The sequence below is a fragment of the Pelophylax lessonae genome, assembly GCF_965119305.1.
Source record: "Pelophylax lessonae genome assembly, chromosome: 1".
Lineage (NCBI taxonomy): Eukaryota > Metazoa > Chordata > Amphibia > Anura > Ranidae > Pelophylax > Pelophylax lessonae.
Window position 1 is genome coordinate 269598340 of NC_138768.1, and position 20820 is coordinate 269619159.

General features: G+C 40.9%; 1 protein-coding gene across 1 annotated transcript in view; it reads left to right on the forward strand.

Annotated features, from left to right (window-relative positions):
• Nucleotides 1–20820, forward strand: part of LOC309544913 (uncharacterized protein) — a 99793-nt gene that overhangs the window by 50876 nt on the left and 28097 nt on the right. Inside the window, exons 6-12 of the mRNA XM_082243920.1 lie at nt 27–175; nt 276–463; nt 4770–4880; nt 5078–5179; nt 6186–6261; nt 9712–9839; nt 11146–11343. Of these exons, the coding sequence (XP_082100046.1) occupies nt 27–175; nt 276–463; nt 4770–4880; nt 5078–5179; nt 6186–6261; nt 9712–9839; nt 11146–11343 (952 nt within the window). The remainder of the gene's footprint in view (nt 1–26; nt 176–275; nt 464–4769; nt 4881–5077; nt 5180–6185; nt 6262–9711; nt 9840–11145; nt 11344–20820) is intronic.

Sequence of the window (20820 nt, forward strand, 5' to 3'; positions counted from 1 at the left end):
TAATTGTCTTGGGTTTCATCTCCTAGGGAGATACTTGGCAGTGAAGAAACCTGGCCTCTTCTGTTAGCTAGCAATGTGATTCCTGCTATTCTGCAAGTTCTGGTCCTTCCATGGCTTCCAGAGAGTCCTCGATACTTGTTAATAGATTTAAAGGACAGGGATTCCTGCGTCTCTGGTGAGTATCTTGTGGACACTCTGCATTAACTTTTGGAATATTTTGTCGAACTTCTGCCATATATTTGAGGTACAGCTTACTGAAATTATTTTCTTTTCAGCATTACAGCGGCTGCGTGGGCACTGCAATCTCAGCAGTGAGATGGAGGAGATGCTTGCAGAGCAGGCAGCCATCAAAGGTCAAAAGCCAAAGAATCTGCTTAGCCTTGTCCAGGATCCATTACTACGACGGCAGCTTCTTACTATAGTTGTGCTTAGCAGTGCCATGCAACTGTGTGGAAATGATTCAGTAAGTCAAAATATGTGATTACATTTCCTGGTTTACATGATCAATTGACTCTTGTTTCTTCTTTGGACCATTCTATTCTCTAAGTATGTAAAATCAGAGCACACAGTATATGAATTGCATACAGTGTTTGTTAGAATATCAGTGTGTATTCATATTTGCTGTCACATTACTCTGAAAAAATATCTAAGTTGAATTACATGCCCATTGTGTTTGGGTTATGATAAGCACACCTCTCAGTAAAATGCTGCACTTTAAACATTGTTACATGTGAAAAAAACATTAATTTAATAAAAAAAAAAAGTCCAAAATGTTCCATAAACACTAAAGGTAAATCAATATGGAACTTATTCCTCACCAATATTTACTCAGTAACTTCTCCCATGACTTCCACTTCACCACCGTGTGTAATGAAGACTGTTACCAAAAATATGGGTCGCCGTAAACTCTTACCAAAGAGATTGAACCCTTCACTGCTCAGTCCCATGGCTGGAACGAGTGGCATGGGGATACACATACTGCCTATTTCTACATATATTTGTGGGTACTATTTACCTAATAAACAAAGTGGTTTTATCTAATTGCACCATGCTGAGCATTCTTCTTCCTTTTTCATGGATTACTAGTGTAGTGCATACCCTGTAGGAGCCACTGGTGAATGAGATCCCCCCCACCCTGCACAGCCAGGCAGATCGAATTCCACAGGCACACTTGAGTCACACTTGAGTCAGGAAACAGCCCAGCAACTTTGTTTTTCTGTGTTTTATTAAACGGTTAATAAACTTGGATAGGGATAGGATTATTACGGGATGCCCATGTTACTTCCAATAACTATTTTTAGGGCCACTATTCTATGTACAGTCTACTTACACACTCCTCAGCTTCCTCCAGCACATCACTTGCTTGCAGCACAAAATCACAGTTTCAGCTGACAAACTGTTAGTTGATCTGACACAAAAGCAACAGTCAAATGAAGCAAAGGCCCTTTACAGGCAGGGTCCACAGGCCCCTTAGTTGTGTAGCAAAAGTCAGTGTCCAGCTCCCATCCCTGTGGCTACTGATCCCAGCACCACCTCTTCAGGCACTGCCAGCCCGCCTGGCTGCAACTGCCTCTCTCACTAGCCCACCTGGCCACTTTCCACAGTCCTTCCAGACTGCTCACTCACCAGCCCTCTTGGCTGACTTCTCCCTGAAGATCTCCTGAATGTGCTGACTCTCTCCCGCTGTCCTCACACTTTCTCCCATGCATCTATGACAGGACACCTCCGTGTGTTGTAGAGTATCCCTCCAGCACCTGAGCCCCTGGCCCCAGGTCACCCCCCAAAAACCAGGGGGCACCCTCAAAGACCTCCGACAGCCTCCTCAGCACTCCATCTCCATTCTTTTACCCTACACCACTGCCTCTGCTAGGCTGACCCTGAGTATAAAAGAGGGGCCTACCCCCTGCCAGCCCACTTGCTGGGAATAGGCTGGGGCCCTCCTCAATACTCCAAGCAGCTCCTCCTAACCTCCTTCTCATTCTTCTGGAAACTTCTCCAAGGTTTTGGCAAGTAGGCGGAGGTACCAGAGGTGCTGCCTATTCAGTCATCCAGCTTCCCTGAGTCACTCTCCCTGACTCAGATTTAACACAGGCTTGGCTGCCAGCCAACCCAAACAATTTACCTACTCCACAAACTACTAGCACACTAAGCTAGAGGGTACTACAGTTATATTTGCTCTCTGAGATTCTGCAGCAAATTAATGCTTAGTGATGCCATCTACTGCTTAGCAGGGGACCTATATTGTTAAAGGGCGCAAATTACCTCCAAGTTGCGGGGTCCAATTTGTTTGGTAAGAGTGTTAATTTCTCATAGTGGTGGAGTGGAAGTCACCAGAGACGTTATTGAGTGTATATTGGCAAGGATTAAGTTTCATATTGAACACCAGCTGTTTATGGGACGTGTTGGACTTATGTATTTTCACATGTAACATTTTTCTGAGAGGAGTTATTTTATATCTTGTATCTGAATCATGTATGTAGGCAGCTTCCCAGTTTTTTTTTTCAGTTTTATTGGTTTTGGACTTAGCGCAGGATTTGAGTATTATGATGGTGTTATGATGAGTACAGCCTCTCTCCGTATGGACCTGATTTTCTAAAGCAAATGAACAAGAGCAGGCATAAATTGTTATGATTCTTGCATTGCATGCCTATATGCATGTGCAGATGTATGCGCATAGCATTTGTGATTCCTGAACCAATCTAAGTGATGTTCACAATGTATGGCGTGGTCCTAATTTGCTATAGGCATCCAAATTATGCTGTGTTTGTACATTTTGTTCCTAGAAGGTGTGGTATGGAATGCACAAGTCAGCGATTTACCTAAAAATAAATCAAAATGAAATCGCGAGTTAGTCACGTTTGTTCTTTAAGTAATAAAATGTGCATTCCCCAGGTCTAACTGGCATGTAAGCAATTGCTGAAAGCTATACTATCATCAGAAAAAAATTATTAATTAATGATAGTAAGTCTCCATTCCAAATATCAGCTTTTGGAATCGTATACATCGGCTGGTGCTTTAATGCACATATGCATAAAGATACATGCATATGCAGTACAGCACCACCATTTACGGCGGGTTCATTTGGATTTTTAAAAATCAGGGTTTTTACAGTCTTTTTCATTGTAGCTGTGCACACTTGGTGCAGGTTTATTTCTCTTTCGTTCAGTGACTGACACAGCGCTCCATATTCAGAACCATAGGGTTATATTGCCCCTACAGGAGTAGGACACTAGGCAGAAAAAACACTTGGCTATGCCTATGGGCAGTCCTAGCTGGTATACATCCCCCTCTCTTCTATAGGCATTCAGTTTTTTTCTGCCCAGTCAGGAATCAGGACCTAGCTCCCTGCCGGGATCTTTGGCTCTGGCTATTTTTTTTCTTTTAAATGGCATTTTTTCTCATTTTTTTCCTGTGAGATCTACAATCAACTACCGGGTTGGACACTGGAGGAATCCAGACTACCAATCAATGTGCCTGAATCATTGGACAGATCAGCTCAGGGGGCTTCCGGATTGGATCCAGTTGGACAATGCCATGGCGGTGGCTTACTTCAATCACCAGGGTGGAACAAGGAGTGTGCTGGCGGCTCTGGAGGTAGCCGGCATTCTCCAGGGGGCAGAACGCTTTGTTCCGGCCCTCTCCACCATACACATTCCTAGTAGGGAAAATTGGCAGTTGGACTATCTCAGTCGGCAGGCGTTGGACCATGGAGAGTGGTCCCTTCATCCGGGCGTGTTTCATCCGTTATGTCTGCGGTGGTGCACCCCCCAAGGAGGACCCGTTGGCCTGTCGGTTCAACAGGCAGGTACCAAGGTTTTCTGGCAAAATCTCAGGATCCTCTGGTGGACGCCACAGACGCTCTGGTGGCCCCATGGTGCCAGTATCATTAGATTTATGCCTTGCCTCCTCTCAAGCTTCTTCCGTGGCTTCTGCGCAGGATCAAGGCCGAAGGGATTCCGGTGATTCAGGTGGCCCCGGACTGGCCTCACCGGTCCTGGTATGCCGACCTAGTGTACTTGGTCTTCAACGTTCCTTTGGAGGCTGCCTCCCTTTCAGGGAGGACCTACTGTCCCAAGAGCTGATCTTCCATGCTGCTTTACAATCGCTGGCTTTGACAGCCTGGATGTTGAAAGCCAGGTGCTGAAGGATAGAGGTATGCCTGGGTCGGTGATTCCGAATATGCTGAAGTCTAGGAAGTCTACTTCTAGAAATATTTACCATCGTACATGGAAAGCGTTCATCTCGTGGACGTTCACCCTCGTTCCTTTTCGGTGGCTCAGATTTTGACCTTCCTTCAACGAGGAGTTGAGCAGAAGTTGGCCTTGAGTACCATCAAGGGCCAGGTGTCTGCCTTGGCGGTCTTTTTTCAGCGACCCTTGGCCGCGCATTCCTTAGTGCAAACCTATATTCAAGGGGTTCAACATCTGACACCGCCGGTGCGGTCTCTGCTACCGCCATGGGATTTGAGCTTGGTGCTCTCAGTTTGTGACGTGTATGTTGTCTGTGAATGTTCCAATTTATCGAGGTGATGGAATAGCTTGTAGTAGTTGAATTTGAAGAAACTGCTTTGATGGGCAACAAAACGTCTTCAAAATTCCAGAACATGTCAAGTTGAATATGAATAATTACTATGAGCGTGTGTATGTTGTTTGTTTATATTTCGCTCTCTCCTTCCTTTCCCATCTTAATTCTGTATTACTTTGTTATACTTTATCCATTTTCTACTGTATTATAGTTGGTTTTTATTTCCTTGTTTTTTTTCTCCCCAGATGTATTTTTATGCATCTTACATATTTAATGAAGCAGGGATACCTCCAGAGAAAATCCCTTATGTTGTTATTGGCACAGGGAGCTGTGAGCTCATTACTTCATTCACTTGTGTAAGTATTCTTATGCCAAAAAAGTGATTTTAACAATAAAAGGTTTTTATCTAAAGTTATACTATTCAGGTCTATGGCTGTCTATGTAAAACATGTTATAATTAACCTATGGTATACCTATGAAAATATATATCTAGTGTTTGTGCAATTGTTTTTTTGTTTGTTGCTTATTTTCTTGTCTGTAAATCATTTTTCAGACTTTATTTATTGACCGTGTTGGTCGTCGGGCTCTAGTGATGGGAGGATACAGCATGATGTCGGTGTGGGCTGTGGTTTTTATGGTTGCTTTATCTCAGCAGGTACCCAATATGCACATATTCTTATAGCAGGTTTTTCACCAATCATAATCGTGGATACAATTTAGTATCTAAACAAAACTTGCATCAGTTATTGTGGGTTGTAGGATAGAATAATTAGGTATGCCTAATTTTGTATTGTGGCTTGTTGAACTGGGCACTGAGTTAAAGAGTAACTCCACTTTTGTTAAGAAAAAACAATCCCCTCTGGATGATCAATGTTCATTGCAAGGATTTTAACAAACTTTGTAGCAGAGTCCTATTTGCTATGATATTCCTGAATGGGAGTGTCTGTGTTCTTTCATATCCTATGCATTTGCAGTGTTCTAATGAGGAAAGTTGGAGTTTTTGCAGTCCTTTAGAAGTAATCAACCTTTAAGGTGTATCTCAAAAATATCACTCCTATTGCAGAGGATGCCTAAAATTTGACTTGTCGAAGTACAGACTTCTGGGAAAACCAGAAGAAAATCACGCAAGCAGGAAATTACATTCCTTGGGAAGTTCTGTATACCATATGTTTACTGAATTCCTCCACATTGCCATATTGTATTGAATTTTACAAAAATTACAGCAGCTGCAGATTTAAAAAGGAGCGATAATATTTTAATACTATTAAATTACAATGCGACTTGTGTAGCGATTGTACTCATATGCTATATATTTTTTTTTTTTTCACAAGAGTGGAGCAGCCCTTTAGGGAAGAACTACATCCATTGTTTTAACTGTTTCCCAAAACAGTTATATTCAAGGCATGCCATGAAAGATAATAGTCACAGTTGCTTGTGCTCTCCAAACAGTCAAGCCATCAAATGGCTTTTTTCACAATTGATCACATGTGCAGCACAATGGCAACTGTAGATCAAGCAGAGGCTAAAATGGCAGCTTCCTTGGCTGTAGAAGGAAGGGTGGCTTTAGTTAAGTTTTAACTGGAAGGTAAACAGAACATGACTTACTAAGTTTAAAGTGACCTTAAAAGTTTAATTTGTAAATGTAATTTTTTGCTTTCCAGGGAAAAGTCAGCTGGATACCTTACCTTAGCATGGTCTGCATTTTTGCCTACATCCTGAGCTTTGGCATTGGTCCAGGTATATACAGAGCTATAAATGTTAATGTCAAACTTCAACTCTCGTTGAAGAAAACTGTTCTCATTGCACAATGACCATGATTTATTTCCAAATATACAAATCATCATCTGTTTTTACATTTCCTGAATTCATGAAAAGCCAAGGATTTTTTTTGTCTAAAAATTTTTTTGGGGTATCTAAAAAATGTTGCGATTTGCAGTTAGGGCATAAAACAATGTAAGAACGATTTTAAAGATGAAGTCTTCTGAAAGTGAACATGTTGCTTTCCCATTGGTGTTAAACCACCCATAGGACTTCTGTGCAGGAAATTTTCGAGGACTTCAGTACTCTTCTATTTAATATAGGTAATGCTTCTGTATCATGATTAATCAGTGGTCCTTTATTATCAGAAACAGGAACCATAGCTCTCAAGCTTACAGCATGGTCCCCTTTCGTAAATTTTTCATACCACCCAGCCTGCAGGGTGACGAGGGGGTTTCGACCAATAATAAAGCACAGTTGATTTGGAGGTACTAGTTCACTATTTCAATAAAAGAGCAGTATGTGCAAGCCCTGGAAGGTGTCGGCACTCAAGTATAACCATCAAATTACTACCAATGACAAGGCCACAGGTTTGCTTTAATAAAGTCGCTGGCTGCAACGCCCATGTATTGTATTTTATATTTTAGTAGCTTTTGTTCAGTTTTTAAAAAATAGTACAAATAATGAGTTAAAAAGGACAGTGGTGCCATGCAATAACAAATATTATGATGTTAAAAAAATGAAGAGGTTTGGTACTTGGTATAGGAAGCTTGGTCAGAGTGGAAGACCTTTAAATTTGATTGTAGAATGACATGGTTGGGCTGTAGGGATCTCAGGGAGATTAGGGCAGTGGCTACATTACCTGGAAAGTTAAGCTTCAAATATGCTTACAGAGCAATGAGTATATTTTGGCGAGTATCCCCAAGTCAGGTTAGAGTGGATAGCATAAGGATGGAGAGGGGGTTAGTAGATAAGAGGCAAGGGTCATACAGAAATGAGGTAGGAATGGGGGAAGGAGTAAGAGGGAGAGAAGGCAAGGAAAGTGTGGTAGTAGGAGCTTTGGGTTGAGTCCGCAGTCTGTCATCTTTTTCTCTTTTTTGTAGGCAGTAAGGCTGAAAATATGAATTTCTAGATGAGCGTATGTGATCCAGGGTTCCTAGACTTGCAAGAATTTTATTATTAGAATCTGAGATGATGTGCATCAGTTTTTAATTATTCATAAAATTATCTATTCAGACTTTAATTTCAGAGAACTGATGATTCACTGTTTTTTATATTGTACACATATGGAGTTGAAGTATATATTTTGTTTTAATATTGCATAGGCTTACATATTGGTAGTATTTATTGTAATGGGGGGCATTAGTTGGTAATAAGGTAGGCGCAGCAGTGTCACATTGAGTTTATATTTGCTTATACAGGTTGTGGGAACACATTTAACTGTTTGCAGCCACCTACAATATTTATTAACACAATTATTAAGAGAGATACTTTTAACACATATTATTGGTTTAATAGGTAGCATGGAATTTAATCTTTATTGTGTCAACATTGTTAGCTTCTTTAGTAAATCAGCCTCAAAATTTGATTCATATATCTTCATCCAGCTTGTATAATAACTCGGCCAAGAAAAAAAATTAAATGCAAGCATTTCTGCCTTGAAGGATATAACCGTTCTATTTTTTTTTATTTTTTTGTTTTACTTTCTTAAAATGATCTTGTTTAGAGTTTTTTGACATTGGGCCATGAATGAACCACTATTTTCTGACAATACTTTAGCCTTTTATATTGTTTTGGTAGCCCTGGTCCCTTCTCCTCTGGTCATTGCACAAATCTAAATTACGCTTAAAGCCCCGTACACACGTACCGATCGTCGGCCGAACGATCGGCCGTCTTTTGTACAGGGCTGTCGTGTCTGTTGAAAACTGCAAAAGACTGCACACGAATTTTGTCGACCAACAAGTGCCGACTGCAGAAGTGATGTCATGTGATGGTTAACTTTCCTTGTCTTTTTTCTTTTCTGAGCATGCCCAGTCTTGCTAATCTGCTGTCTCTCGGCCGAAATCTGTACTGACTGGCGAACAATCGGCCGTTCTGGTGTTGGCCAACAAAAATTTTAATGCTTGCATGACAGATTCTGTTCAGCCGAAAATGCGCTGTCGGCTGTCGGAAGCATCATACTAACAAGCCTACAATCGGCCGATCGGTCGTCGGCCGAATATTTATGGCCGACAATCGGTACGTGTGTACGGGGCATAACTTGCTCCTGGAATCTCTTTCTTAGGCAAACCTGCTTTTGTTGCTAATTTTCCTGCTGCTGGAGGTTTCTCTTGGTAACGAACAAATAAATTGACTACCCTTTCATCCCTTCAGGATGGCTTGACATTTATCTCTTTTGATCGACTTCTCCACCACATGAACACCCCCCAGCAGGGGTCCTTATGCACTCTCCCCAACTTCTCCACCAAAGCTATAAAATTGAATTTGCTGTGACTTTCCCAAGGAAAGGGATTGATCTCTTGATTTACATAGCTCATTTATTATCTGCCTCTTCCCTGAATCCCTCCCATATTTGAATAGATGGAAGGTGGACTGCGACACCCAATTTTTCCCTTAGGACTGGGAAGACATGCTAGATAATTTGAATAAATGCGCTAAAACACTAACCATCGTAAAACTGCCCTATATCCCCCGGTTAAACTTCACGCTATCTTTCCTGATGTATCAGATCTATGCTTTAGGGGCTGCCCATCCAGGAGCTCATTGGTTCATATTTTCTGGTCTTGCCACAAAATACAACGAATATGGCATAACATTTCTGATATCCCCTCAACCATTTTAAGTAACAGCCTGCATTTGACTCTCTTGATGTGCTTTTTATTTGCACCAATCCTAGCGGTTCTGCACCATGAGGAAAAACTCATCCACCCCATATGCTTGCCATTCGATGGGCCATAGTCTTACATTGGAAATCTTGGGTTATCCTTTTTTCATAACTATTGATAGAATAGATACCTTCATGTTAATGGAATTTTTTTTTTCTTTACCTTACATAACAAAATGCCTAATTTCTCTAATAAATGTGATATATGGGATTCCAAACAACACTCTTTTTTGCTGTGACACTTTCTTTTACTAATTGTGGTGATCTTCTATCTATGTTTTTACTGTTTTGTTACTCATGTATTTTTGATCCATATTATTTAAGTTTTATATGACTCTCGGGTCTTCTGTTCCATGTTTTATTCTAAGTTTGATATGAATTCTATTTGAACTATGTCATTGTTATGATCTTGTTTTTTTTTTGTTTTGTTTTTTTTGCTGCTGTGTCAATGGCTTTGTCACACTTTTTGTATTGTATCCGACATTTGCATATAAATAGTGATTTTTGTTTATAAAACTATTTTCTTATTTCTTTCTGAATAATAGCTGGGGTCACAGGAATCATGCCAGCAGAGATATTTGATCAAATGGCACGCCCAGCTGCATACATGATCTGTGGCTCCCTCATCTGGATCATGCTGTTTATTGTTGGACTTGCATTTCCCTTCATTGTGGTGAGTGAGAGTGATTCTTTTTTTTTTTGTTTTTTTACAGTTGCTTTTTGCTTTTGCAGTCTGACATATATAATGACAACACACTTTCTAGACATTATGTTTAATAATTTTACTTAGTGGAGTTTTTCAGGAGCCAGATTTTTATTATATTAATGTGAGACTTTGGGGCAAAGAGTCCTTCAGGCCATTTTAGCCCCGATTCACACTAGGTCAAAACGCAATATTTCCCATGCACACGTTCAAGAAAATGACTGTTCAGTAATGCTGGCAGCTGTAATGACCATAGGCTGGAAGCCGTGGACGACCAAAGTAAAGAAATGTCATCAGCACACCAAAAATTCCTCAAAAGGGTCCAAAGTTTTATTTTCGTAGTCATATGGTTCATTGCCGTATGTTTAGCATATGACCACTAAAATAAAACTTTGGACCCTTTCGAGGAATATTTGGTGTGCTGATGACATTTCTTCACTTTCCCCGGTTCACACTAGAATGAGGTGCAGGAAATCCACAATCCTTGCTCATTTCCTGCTCCCCATTCAAATCGCACTGGCCTTGTGATCTGCATTGGGTTTTGTTGCAATGTTAACGATACTCCAAATGCAGGTTGCAAACACAGTGCATTTGCAGGCACTGGACTGCATGGTACAAAATGGCCATTTTCTGCAATGCGGTGAGATTTGAGCCTATTTAAAATGAACGGACTTAAATCGCACTACACTGAATCGTATGTGAATTGCACAGGAATGTGGTGCATTTCCTATGCAATTTATAGTGCGAACCTAGGCTTTTGATATATGAACATCATGACTGATAGGACTAATGTCGGTTATCGTAAATAGAGACTTCACATTGTCTAGAGTGGCAAGGATCATTATGGTAACCACTATACATTGGTGAGTTTACACTTTGGGATTACCATGATGTTATGTTATATGTTATAAGGCTATAACTGAGCCTTGGACCCAGCAAGTTCACATTTTAATTTTCATGTTATTTGTGCTGAACAAGAATAGTCATCTGTTTTTAAATCCATATGTTGTTAGCCATAAAAAACATGTTTCTTCTGTCTTTGACTTTCTCTGAACATACCTATAACAGTTCATCCTATGAATTGCATACCTCTACCACTGCTTCTGTATTGTCTGGACATACTTCTTTTTACCTAGCTAGGTTATCTTTTGCATTCTCTCTGCAAAGATCCTTAGCCTTCCTCTCACTTTTCTGCTATGCATCTTCCCCCCTCACACATTGTTCTCAGTACATTTTGTTATTTTTCTGCTGATTGACTGCTACCTTTCCATTTCAGCAAGGCCTCGGTCACTTCTGTTTTATCCCGTTTATGGTTGTTTGTGTCAGCACGGCTTTGTTTGTTCGATTCTTCCTCCCAGAGACCAAAGGAAAAAGTCTTCTGGAAATTACAGAGGAGTTTACGAAGCACAGGACAAAATCACATGAAGAGCAAAATGGCTGGATTGCCCCTACAGAGATCAAATCCACCATGTTATGAGGAAGATAAAGTGTTTCCCCTGGTAGCATCAAATTATAATGTCGTTTTTAAATTACGGAGTAGTGGTGTGGAATATTCACCTACTTTTGTTCTGCAGCTATATTAAACTTTAACTTTGACTACATTTAAACTGAAACTTGAACTGGAATTAAAGTGGAAGGTGCAAGACCTCCGCTGGATTAAGTCTTCCTGCATTATATTTTTTCAGAATCTGACATGTATCTGACAGGGCATCACTTAGGTCTATACCCCTTCTTCAAATTCCTAATATTTCTGCTCAGTGTTGCCTCTCTACAATAACCAGAGCAAATTAAAATGTGAACATACAGTATCTCACAAAAGTGAGTACACCCCTAACATTTTTGTAAATATTTTATTATATTTTTTTAATGTGACAACATTGAAGAAATGACACTTTGCTACAATGTAAAGTACTGAGGATACAGCTTGTATAACAGTGTAAATTTGCTGTCCCCTCAAAATAACTCAACACACAGCCATTAATGTCTAAACCGCTGGCAACAAAAGTGAGTACACCCCTAAGTAAAAATGTCCAAATTGGGCCCAATTAGCCATTTTCCCTCCCCTGTGTCATGTGACTCGTTAGTGTTATAAGGTCGCAGGTGTGAATGGGAAGCAGGTGTGTTAAATTTGGTGTCATCGCTCTCACTCGCTCATACTGGTCACTGGAAGTTCAACATGGCACGGAACTCTCTGAGGATCTGAAATCCTTTATGCTCTACATAAAGATGGCCTAGGCTATAAGAAGAGTGCTAAAACCCTTAAACTGAGCTGCAGCACGGTGGTCAAGACCATACAGCGGTTTAACAGGACAGGTTCCACTCAGAACAGGCCTCACCATGGTCGACCAAAGAAGCTGAGTGCACATGCTCAGCGTCATATTCAGAGGTTGTCTTTGGGAAATAGACGTATGAGTGCTGCCAGCATTGCTGCAGAGGTTGAAGGGGTGGGGGTGTCAGCCTGTCAGTGCTCAGACTATACGCCGCACACTGCTTTAAATTGGTCTGTATGGTTGTCATCCCAGAAGGAAGCCTCTTCTAAAGATGATGCACAAGAAAGCCTGCAAACAGTTTGCTGAGGACAAGGACAAGGATTACTGGAACCATGTCCTGTGGTCTGATGAGACCAAGATAAACTTATTTGGTTCAGATGTTGTCAAGCGTGTGTGGTGGCAACCAGGTGAGGAGCACAAAGACAAGTGTGTATTGCCTACAGTCAAGCGTGGTGGGAGTGTCATGGTCTGGGGCGACATGAGTGCTGCCGGCACTGGGGAGCTACAGTTCACTGAGGGAACCATGAATGCCAATATGTACTGTGACATTCTGAAGCAGAGCATGATCCCCTCCTTTCAGAAACTGGGCCGCAGGGCAGTATTCCAAAATGATAACGACCCCAAATTTACCTCCAAGATGACCACTGTCTTGCTAAAGAAGCTGAGGGTAAAGGTGATGGGTCGTCCCCTACCCAGACCAATCACAATGGGACTCCAGCCCAACAGAAATATTCCATCTGGAATTCTGCAAGCTACTCCTCCAAGTCCACTGGAGCACCTCCAACAGAGCCTGCCAGTCCAAGCTGGGCAGATTTTCCTTACTTCTTGCAGTACAAAAGAGGGCGCTATCATTCTGGGATCATCTAGAAAAAAGCAGTCCTGACTCGTACCATCATAAGGCCCTACTGACCAATAAGAACCTGTCCAAGCCTGGCGGCCTGCAACAACTCATCAGCACCTTGCCTATCCCACACTCCCAACAATTTGACCTGACAAAATCACAAATAAAAAACATAATGAAATATTCAGAAGAAAAATATGTTGAAGAATGGAGAAATGAAATAACAAACTCCAAGAAACTAACTGTTTACCAGTCACTGCAGAGAGACTACAAACTGGCCCCATACCTGAAGGTGCTACAAGAGTGCAAAGACAGACAGACCTTCAGCCTGTACAGACTGAGTGCCCACAGCCTGGAAATCGAGTTAGGACGGCACAGACAGACCTACAAGCCCAGGGAGAGAAGATTGTGCCAGCAGTGTGACCAGGGGGTCCTGGAGGACGAGGACCACTTCCTGCTACAGTGCCCTAAGTCCTCATCAGTGAGGGACACTCACTTCCAGAGACTCTCCGCTTTCATCCTGGAGTTCAATTCTATAGAAGAGAAGAGGAAACTTCAAATCCTACTGGGAGAAGAGGAGCCAATGGTGCGAATAGCTGCACAATATGTGACAGCATGTCACAGACTAAGAGGGACATGAAAAACTGAGGACTTTACATAGACTCACCCCCCATTCCACTTTATATTACCCCCCCCCCCATCACAAACTCAACTGCTTTGGCAATGCTAAAATGTATTTGGTCCTGCCAATAAAGCTAATTTGAATTGAATTGAATTGACTGGCCAAGCATGTCTCCAGACCTAAACCCTATTGAGCATCTGTGAGGAATCCTCAAATGGAAGGTGGAGGAGCGCAAGGTCTCTAACATCCACCAGCAAAGTGATGTCGTCATGGAGGAGTGGAAGAGGACTCCAGTGGAAACCTGGGAAGCTCTGGTGAACTCCATGCCCAAGAGGTTTAAGGCAGTGCTGGAAAATACTGGTGGACAAAATATTGACACTTTGGGCCCAATTTGGACATTTTCACTTAGGGATGTACTCACTTTTGTTGCCAGCAGTTTAGACAATAATGGTTGTGTGCTGAGTTATTTGGAGGGGACAGCAAATTTACACTGTTATACAAGCTATACACTTACTACTTTACATTGTAGCAAAGTATCATTTCTTCAGTGTTGTCACATGAAAAGATATAATAAATTATTTGCAAAAATGTGAGGGGTGTACTCACTTTTGTGAGATACTGAACATTGTACATGCACTTCCTTCTAATTATGTTCTATCATATTTCCAGAAATCAGAGTATAAGAGATGCAAAAAGTATGTTGTTTCCTTACCACTTCATAAAAAATAAAATATTTCCCCTTTGATTTTCTCATTTTTTTCTGGAAAATATACTGTTTGTGCAGCATGTACCATTGCAAAGAAAAACAAAAGAGCAAAGGGGTTTACCCACGACACATTATTATTATTATTATACAGGATTTATATAGCGCCAACAGTTTGTGCAGCACTTTAAAATATGAGGGAAGACAATACAGTTACAATACAATTCAATACAGGAGGGATTAGAGGGCCCTGCTCGTTAGAGCTTACAATCTAGAAACATGGAGGTTGACTTACTAAAACTGGAGAGTGCAATATCTGGTGCAGCTGTTCATGGTAGCCAATCAGCTTCTAACTTCAGCTTGTTCAGTTATGCTTTGACAAAAAAAAAAAAAAACCTGGAAAAGGGTTGCTTTCTATGCAGACCTGCACCAGATTTTGCACTCTCCGGTTTTAGTAAATCAACCCTATGGAGATAGTTGTTGCTTTTTAATGCCTTTGACGTGGAACCAGACTCACAAAAATAGATGTTTTGCTATTTAAATCTTTGGATTTGGTCCATAGTTGCTGATCACATCACAGGAGCAAGTGGAAATGAATAGTAAGCTCTAGCATGTAATCGATGCACAAGGACAATTTTTTATTATTTAGTAGGGACAAAGTGCAGTAACCCCTCAAATAGCAGGGCATGAGAAGATGTACAGTGCCTTGCGAAAGTATTCGGCCCCCTTGAACTTTGCAACCTTTTGCCACATTTCAAGCTTCAAACATAAAGATATAAAACTGTAATTTTTTGTAAAGAATCAACAACAAGTGGGACACAATCATGAAGTGGAACAAAATGTATTGGATATTTCAAACTTTTTTAACAAATAAAAAACTGAGAAATTGGGCGTGCAAAATTTTTCAGCCCCCTTAAGTTAATACTTTGTAGTGCCACCTTTTGCTGCGATTACAGCTGTAAGTCCCTTGGGGTATGTCTCTATCAGTTTTGCACATCGAGAGACTGAAATCTTTGCCCATTCCTCCTTGCAAAACAGCTCGAGCTCAGTGAGGTTGGATGGAGAGCGTTTGTGAACAGCAGTTTTCAGTTCTTTCCACAGATTCTCGATTGGATTCAGGTCTGGACTTTGACTTGGCCATTCTAACACCTGGATATGTTTATTTGTGAACCATTCCATTGTAGATTTTTGCTTTATGTTTTGGATCATTGTCTTGTCGGAAGACAAATCTCCTTCCCAGTCTCAGGTCTTTTGCAGACTCCAAAAAAGATAAGTGCTATACAGCACCCCACTCCTGCGCTCAGAACCTGGTCCTCAGGCTGCCTCAATCCCGGAACTCGTGCTAATACTTGGCATCCATTATGGCTAGGCTTTGCTGCCCCTTACGACCGGGGCGGTCCAACAGACACTGTAGATACAAAGAAAGGGCGCACCAGCCTAGTCCTACATATTGCTAGCCTGCAGAAACTATATATATATATACATACATTATTTGATGTACACGGGCACCAGTCTGATATTAATCATCATGCACCAGATTGGTCGTACATCGCCGCGAGAGGAGGACGAGACGTCCTGTATAGTATGGACTGAGTCGTGCACTGGTCTAAAATGTATCACTTGAAATGTATAATAATTTTGATGAAAAATCTATGATGAGCTGGGAAGTAGTTGTGGATTGGCCAGCATACCAGTAGAGTTAGTGGTTGCATAGGGCTAGCAAATTGAAATCTGTAATGTTTTGGGCAATTAGTTGTGTAGCCACGCCCATTTGGGCGATATCTCCTCCCACATCCCTAAGGGTCATGTGGAGGCCTGGTCTTCCATACTATATTTAAGCCACGGATTTGGCCATGGTCTCCAGGCTCTGAGGAAGAGGCACGGCCTCGAAACGCGTCAGCCCTTTGCTTTTAATGAGATTTCGGACCTCTGCTATGAGGTGGCTTTTATGGAATTGATGTGCCGGAATTTCACGAATGTTTGTGAGTAGCTGATTTTTATTTTGATTTAATAAACTCGCTGAGGATAATGCGCTAGGCTGGTGCGCCCTTTCTTTGTTTTGTATCTACAGCTTTTGCAGACTCCATCAGGTTTTCTTCCAGAATGGTCCTGTATTTGGCTCCATCCATCTTCCCATCAATTTTAACCATCTTCCCTGTCCCTGCTGAAGAAAAGCAGGCCCAAACCATGATGCTGCCACCACCATGTTTGACAGTGGGGATGGTGTGTTCAGGGTGATGAGCTGTGTTGCTTTTACGCCAAACATAACGTTTTGCATTGTTGCCAAAAAGTTCGATTTTGGTTTCATCTGACCAGAGCACCTTCTTCCACATGTTTGGTGTGTCTCCCAGGTGGCCTGTGGCAAACTTTAAACTACACTTTTTATGGATATCTTTAAGAAATGGCTTTCTTCTTGCCACTCTTCCATAAAGGCCAGATTTGTGCAGTATACGACTGATTGTTGTCCTATGGATAGAGTCTCCCACCTCAGCTGTAGATCTCTGCAGTTCATCCAGAGTGATCATGGGCCTCTTGGCTGCATCTCTGATCAGTCTTCTCCTTGTATGAGCTGAAAGTTTAGAGGGACGGCCAGGTCTTCGTAGATTTGCAGTGGTCTGATACCCCTTCCATTTCAATATTATCGCTTGCACAGTGCTCCTTGGGATGTTTAAAGCTTGGGAAATCTTTTTGTATCCAAATCCGGCTTTAAACTTCTCCACAACAGTATCTCGGACCTGCCTGGTGTGTTCCTTGTTCTTCATGATGCTCTCTGCGCTTTAAATGAACCTCTGAGACTATCACAGTGCAGGTGCATTTATACGGAGACTTGATTACACACAGGTGGATTCTATTTATCATCATTTGTCATTTAGGTCAACATTGGATCAGTCAGAGATCCTCACTGAACTTCTGGAGAGAGTTTGCTGCACTGAAAGTAAAGGGGCTGAATAATTTTGCACGCCCAATTTTTCAGTTTTTTATTTGTTAATGAAGTTTGAAATATCCAATAAATTTCGTTCCACTTCATGATTGTGTCCCACTTGTTGTTGATTCTTCACAAAAAATTAGTTTTATATCTTTATGTTTGAAGCCTGAAATGTGGCAAAAGGTCGCAAATTTAAAGGGGGCCGAATACTTTCGCAAGGCACTGTACCTTTACTTTTCCTGTTCTGTCTGATATGGGCTTTTGAACAGCCATTTCTTTTACACCAATGCTATGGATTGTCATTATCTATCCAAAACAACTTTTTCAGATTTGGCCATCACAATGTGTAGAGGATTCTGTTGCAGATAGGACCAATCTATGATGAGAAAGAGAAATACATTTGCTAAACTAAAGTGCAGGGGTATAGGCAGAAAAAAGCCCTCAGTATGTGACACCAGACATATTTTAAGGAATTTGCAGTTCACAAGACAGCCAGATAAAGGTGTTATAATGTAAAAGAGCCTCTCGCTCCATGCGTCTAATTTACAGGTTTTATTTTAAATACAGAGAGAGGGGTCATTCACTGCTGACATTTGCATGATAGAAGCTGCCATGTTTACTCCACGCTTTTAGAAATGACCCTTTTTAATATGTAAATAGATCATAGCATAGCATCCTTTCCAAGAGATTTTTTTTTATTTTTTTTTAGTCAAGCAAAAGTAAAGTGTTAAGCCCCTAAAGGTGGAGCAGTATATACCTAGTATATAATGTTAGGTGAAAGCCAAGCAGCCAGATATTTTTTTTTCTGAATAGACCGTTGACCGCAAAAGAAGACATCTAAGGATTTTGGCATACGTCTCAACATTGGTAAATATTATTTTATTCTCTCAGCTATTTTTGTACTTCTTTTTTTATTTTATGGTGTTATAAAATCCTCTGCATGGGCTATATATATATTTAAATTCTTACATATGGGTATTGTGATTTTTTTTTTTTGTGAATCGTTTAAGTAAATATTTAGTTACTCAAAACTACGTGGCCCATATAATGAATCACAATAGGAATTAATAACCCTTTTAGTACACTTTGAAATTGGAATATGAAAAATGGAGAAAAAAATAAGATTAAATGTATGTGTAAAAGTAATTTGTTATTCAGGTCATACTTCCTGTTCCTGTGAAGGAAGCTAGGGAAAATCTGCCAGATATTAGTTCTTGGACCTGCATTAGGTCATTTACAAGGTCTACCTATTTTGCTGATAAACAAGAATTTTAGACAACTGGCCCACGAGCCTAGAAGCAGTCTGTTCTTATATTCTTACTGCAGACAAGAGATGGATTATCCCAATACAAACACATTTCCGCCAGACTCAAGGACTTACAGTATATCTTAAAAATATTTATTTCTTTCAACTGACTTTTTCAAGCAGTCCTTAGAGGCCAGTAAAGATAAAGATAGTGAACTTTTTCTTGAAAGTAATTTGTAAATGACTTCACATTTCTACACACTTGCTCTAGCATGTTTTTATGTTAAAGTGTATGGATAGAGCAAAGGGTTAAAACCCCTGCCAAGTTTTTCTTTTTTTATGTCCATACCCCATAGCTCTCTATCAATTTCTCTCTACTTTCTGTCCCAAGGGCACAACAGGAAAGAAGTGGTTTGATCGGGTCCAGCTGTCCATTTTTTAGCTAAACCCGATCGGATCCTTCATTCTCCTTTATAGAGGGCTGAACGTAAACCGATTTGTGTGTGTTTACATTTGGCTACCTCCAGGTCGGATCCGATCTGGCAAAAAAAAATGGAAGGTGATCCTTTCCACCCTGGCTGGCTGGATCAGATCGGAGAGCAGTCGGGTGTAAACAGACAGCTGCTTCATTTATATCCAGCTCAGAGTATATTGGGCTGTGTCCGTGTCTGCTCTGCATAAGCAAGGCCGACAGGGATTTGTCATACGGCTGCTCCGATCAGTTTAGCAGGGGATCAGTGGACAGATCCCCTGCTAAGCAAAACTGGATCTGGCCTGTGTGAAAGGTGCCTCACCATTCCTTGCTCTGTCCAAAACTAAACAAAGGGTTTTGCCTAGGGATAATTTTTAATATAGACCTTTAAGAATTAACCACTAAAGGAAAATGTGCAATTACTATGCATCCCTGCTTAATAACTGTTAAGATAACATATCACAGGGATATCCAAACTATGGCCCTCCAGCTGTTGCAAAACTGCAAGTCCCATCATGCCTCTGACTTTGGATGTCATGTTTGTGGCTGTCAGTCTCGCTATGCCTCATGGGACTTGTAGTTATGCAACATCTGGAGGGCCACAGTTTGCATATCCCTGATATCACCTACACAAGGAGCATACAGAGTTCAGTGAGTTGGTTGGCTCATAGATTTGCTATATGAGCAAGTACAGTTAAAAAAAAAAACTGTCTTGCAGGAAGCAAGGTCCGTGTATGCAATTAACAAGTATGGCTGCTTTCATGTACATACACATATATTTACAAGGTTTTTAAAACCGTGACATATTATCTAAATTGTGTGTATTAGGATGATCTTCTTTACATGCATATCTTATTAAAATTGAAAAAGATCATACATTTCCTTTAAGAAAAAAGAATAAATACAGATAGTATGTGAGTGCCTGTGATCATGTAGTTCAGTGACAGATTACATTGATATTCCTCATCATTTCATCAGCCCTTTCAGTTTCTTATTAACCTACTATTTCCAGAAAATGTATTTCATGAGCTGCTTCAAGGCAGTCAAGCATATGAAAGCTTTGGCACAAGTTTACCAAGATTAACAGAATAAAAAAGAAACCCGTGTCAGAGGTGTGATCTGGTCTGTTCTAGATCAGGCTGGATTATTGTGCAATTAAGCTGCCGAGCTTTGATTATTTTGATTGTACTTTTTTGTATGCTTTAAAGGCATCTTTAATGTTTTTACTTTTTTTTTTATTATTACCGTATTTTCTGGGGTATAAGACGACTGGGCGTATAAGACGACCCCCCCTAATTTTCAAGTTAAAACATAGGTTTTAGGCTATACTCGCCATATAAGACTACCCCGCTCCTGAAGCAAGGCAACACCATTGAAAAACATCAGATTACTCATAGATCTCCAAGGTACCCTAGTACTGTAATACATGTAATCTCTCATAATATCTCCAAGGTACCCTAAGTATAAGTATTACCAGTAGATGTAATCTCAAGACGCTGGCTGTGCGGGAATCCTGTACCGGTATACCATATGTACCGTAGCTTCGGCTACATACAGTGTACCGCGCTGAGCCAATCACAGTGAGCGATGTATTCTGCAAAGCCTGCTCCAATTGGCAGAGTCAGTGAGGGTTACTCCGCCAATCCGAGCAGGCATTGCATTCAATAATAGAATACATTGCTCTCCCTGATTGGCTCAGCGTGGTATACTGTATGTAGCCGAAGCTACGATACATACGGTATACCGGTACAGGATTCCTACACAGCCAGCGTCTTGAGAGATTACATCTACCGCTAGTACTTATACTTAGGTTACCTTGGAGATATTATACTCGGCGTATAAGACGACCCCCCATTTTTGGGGGATTTTTT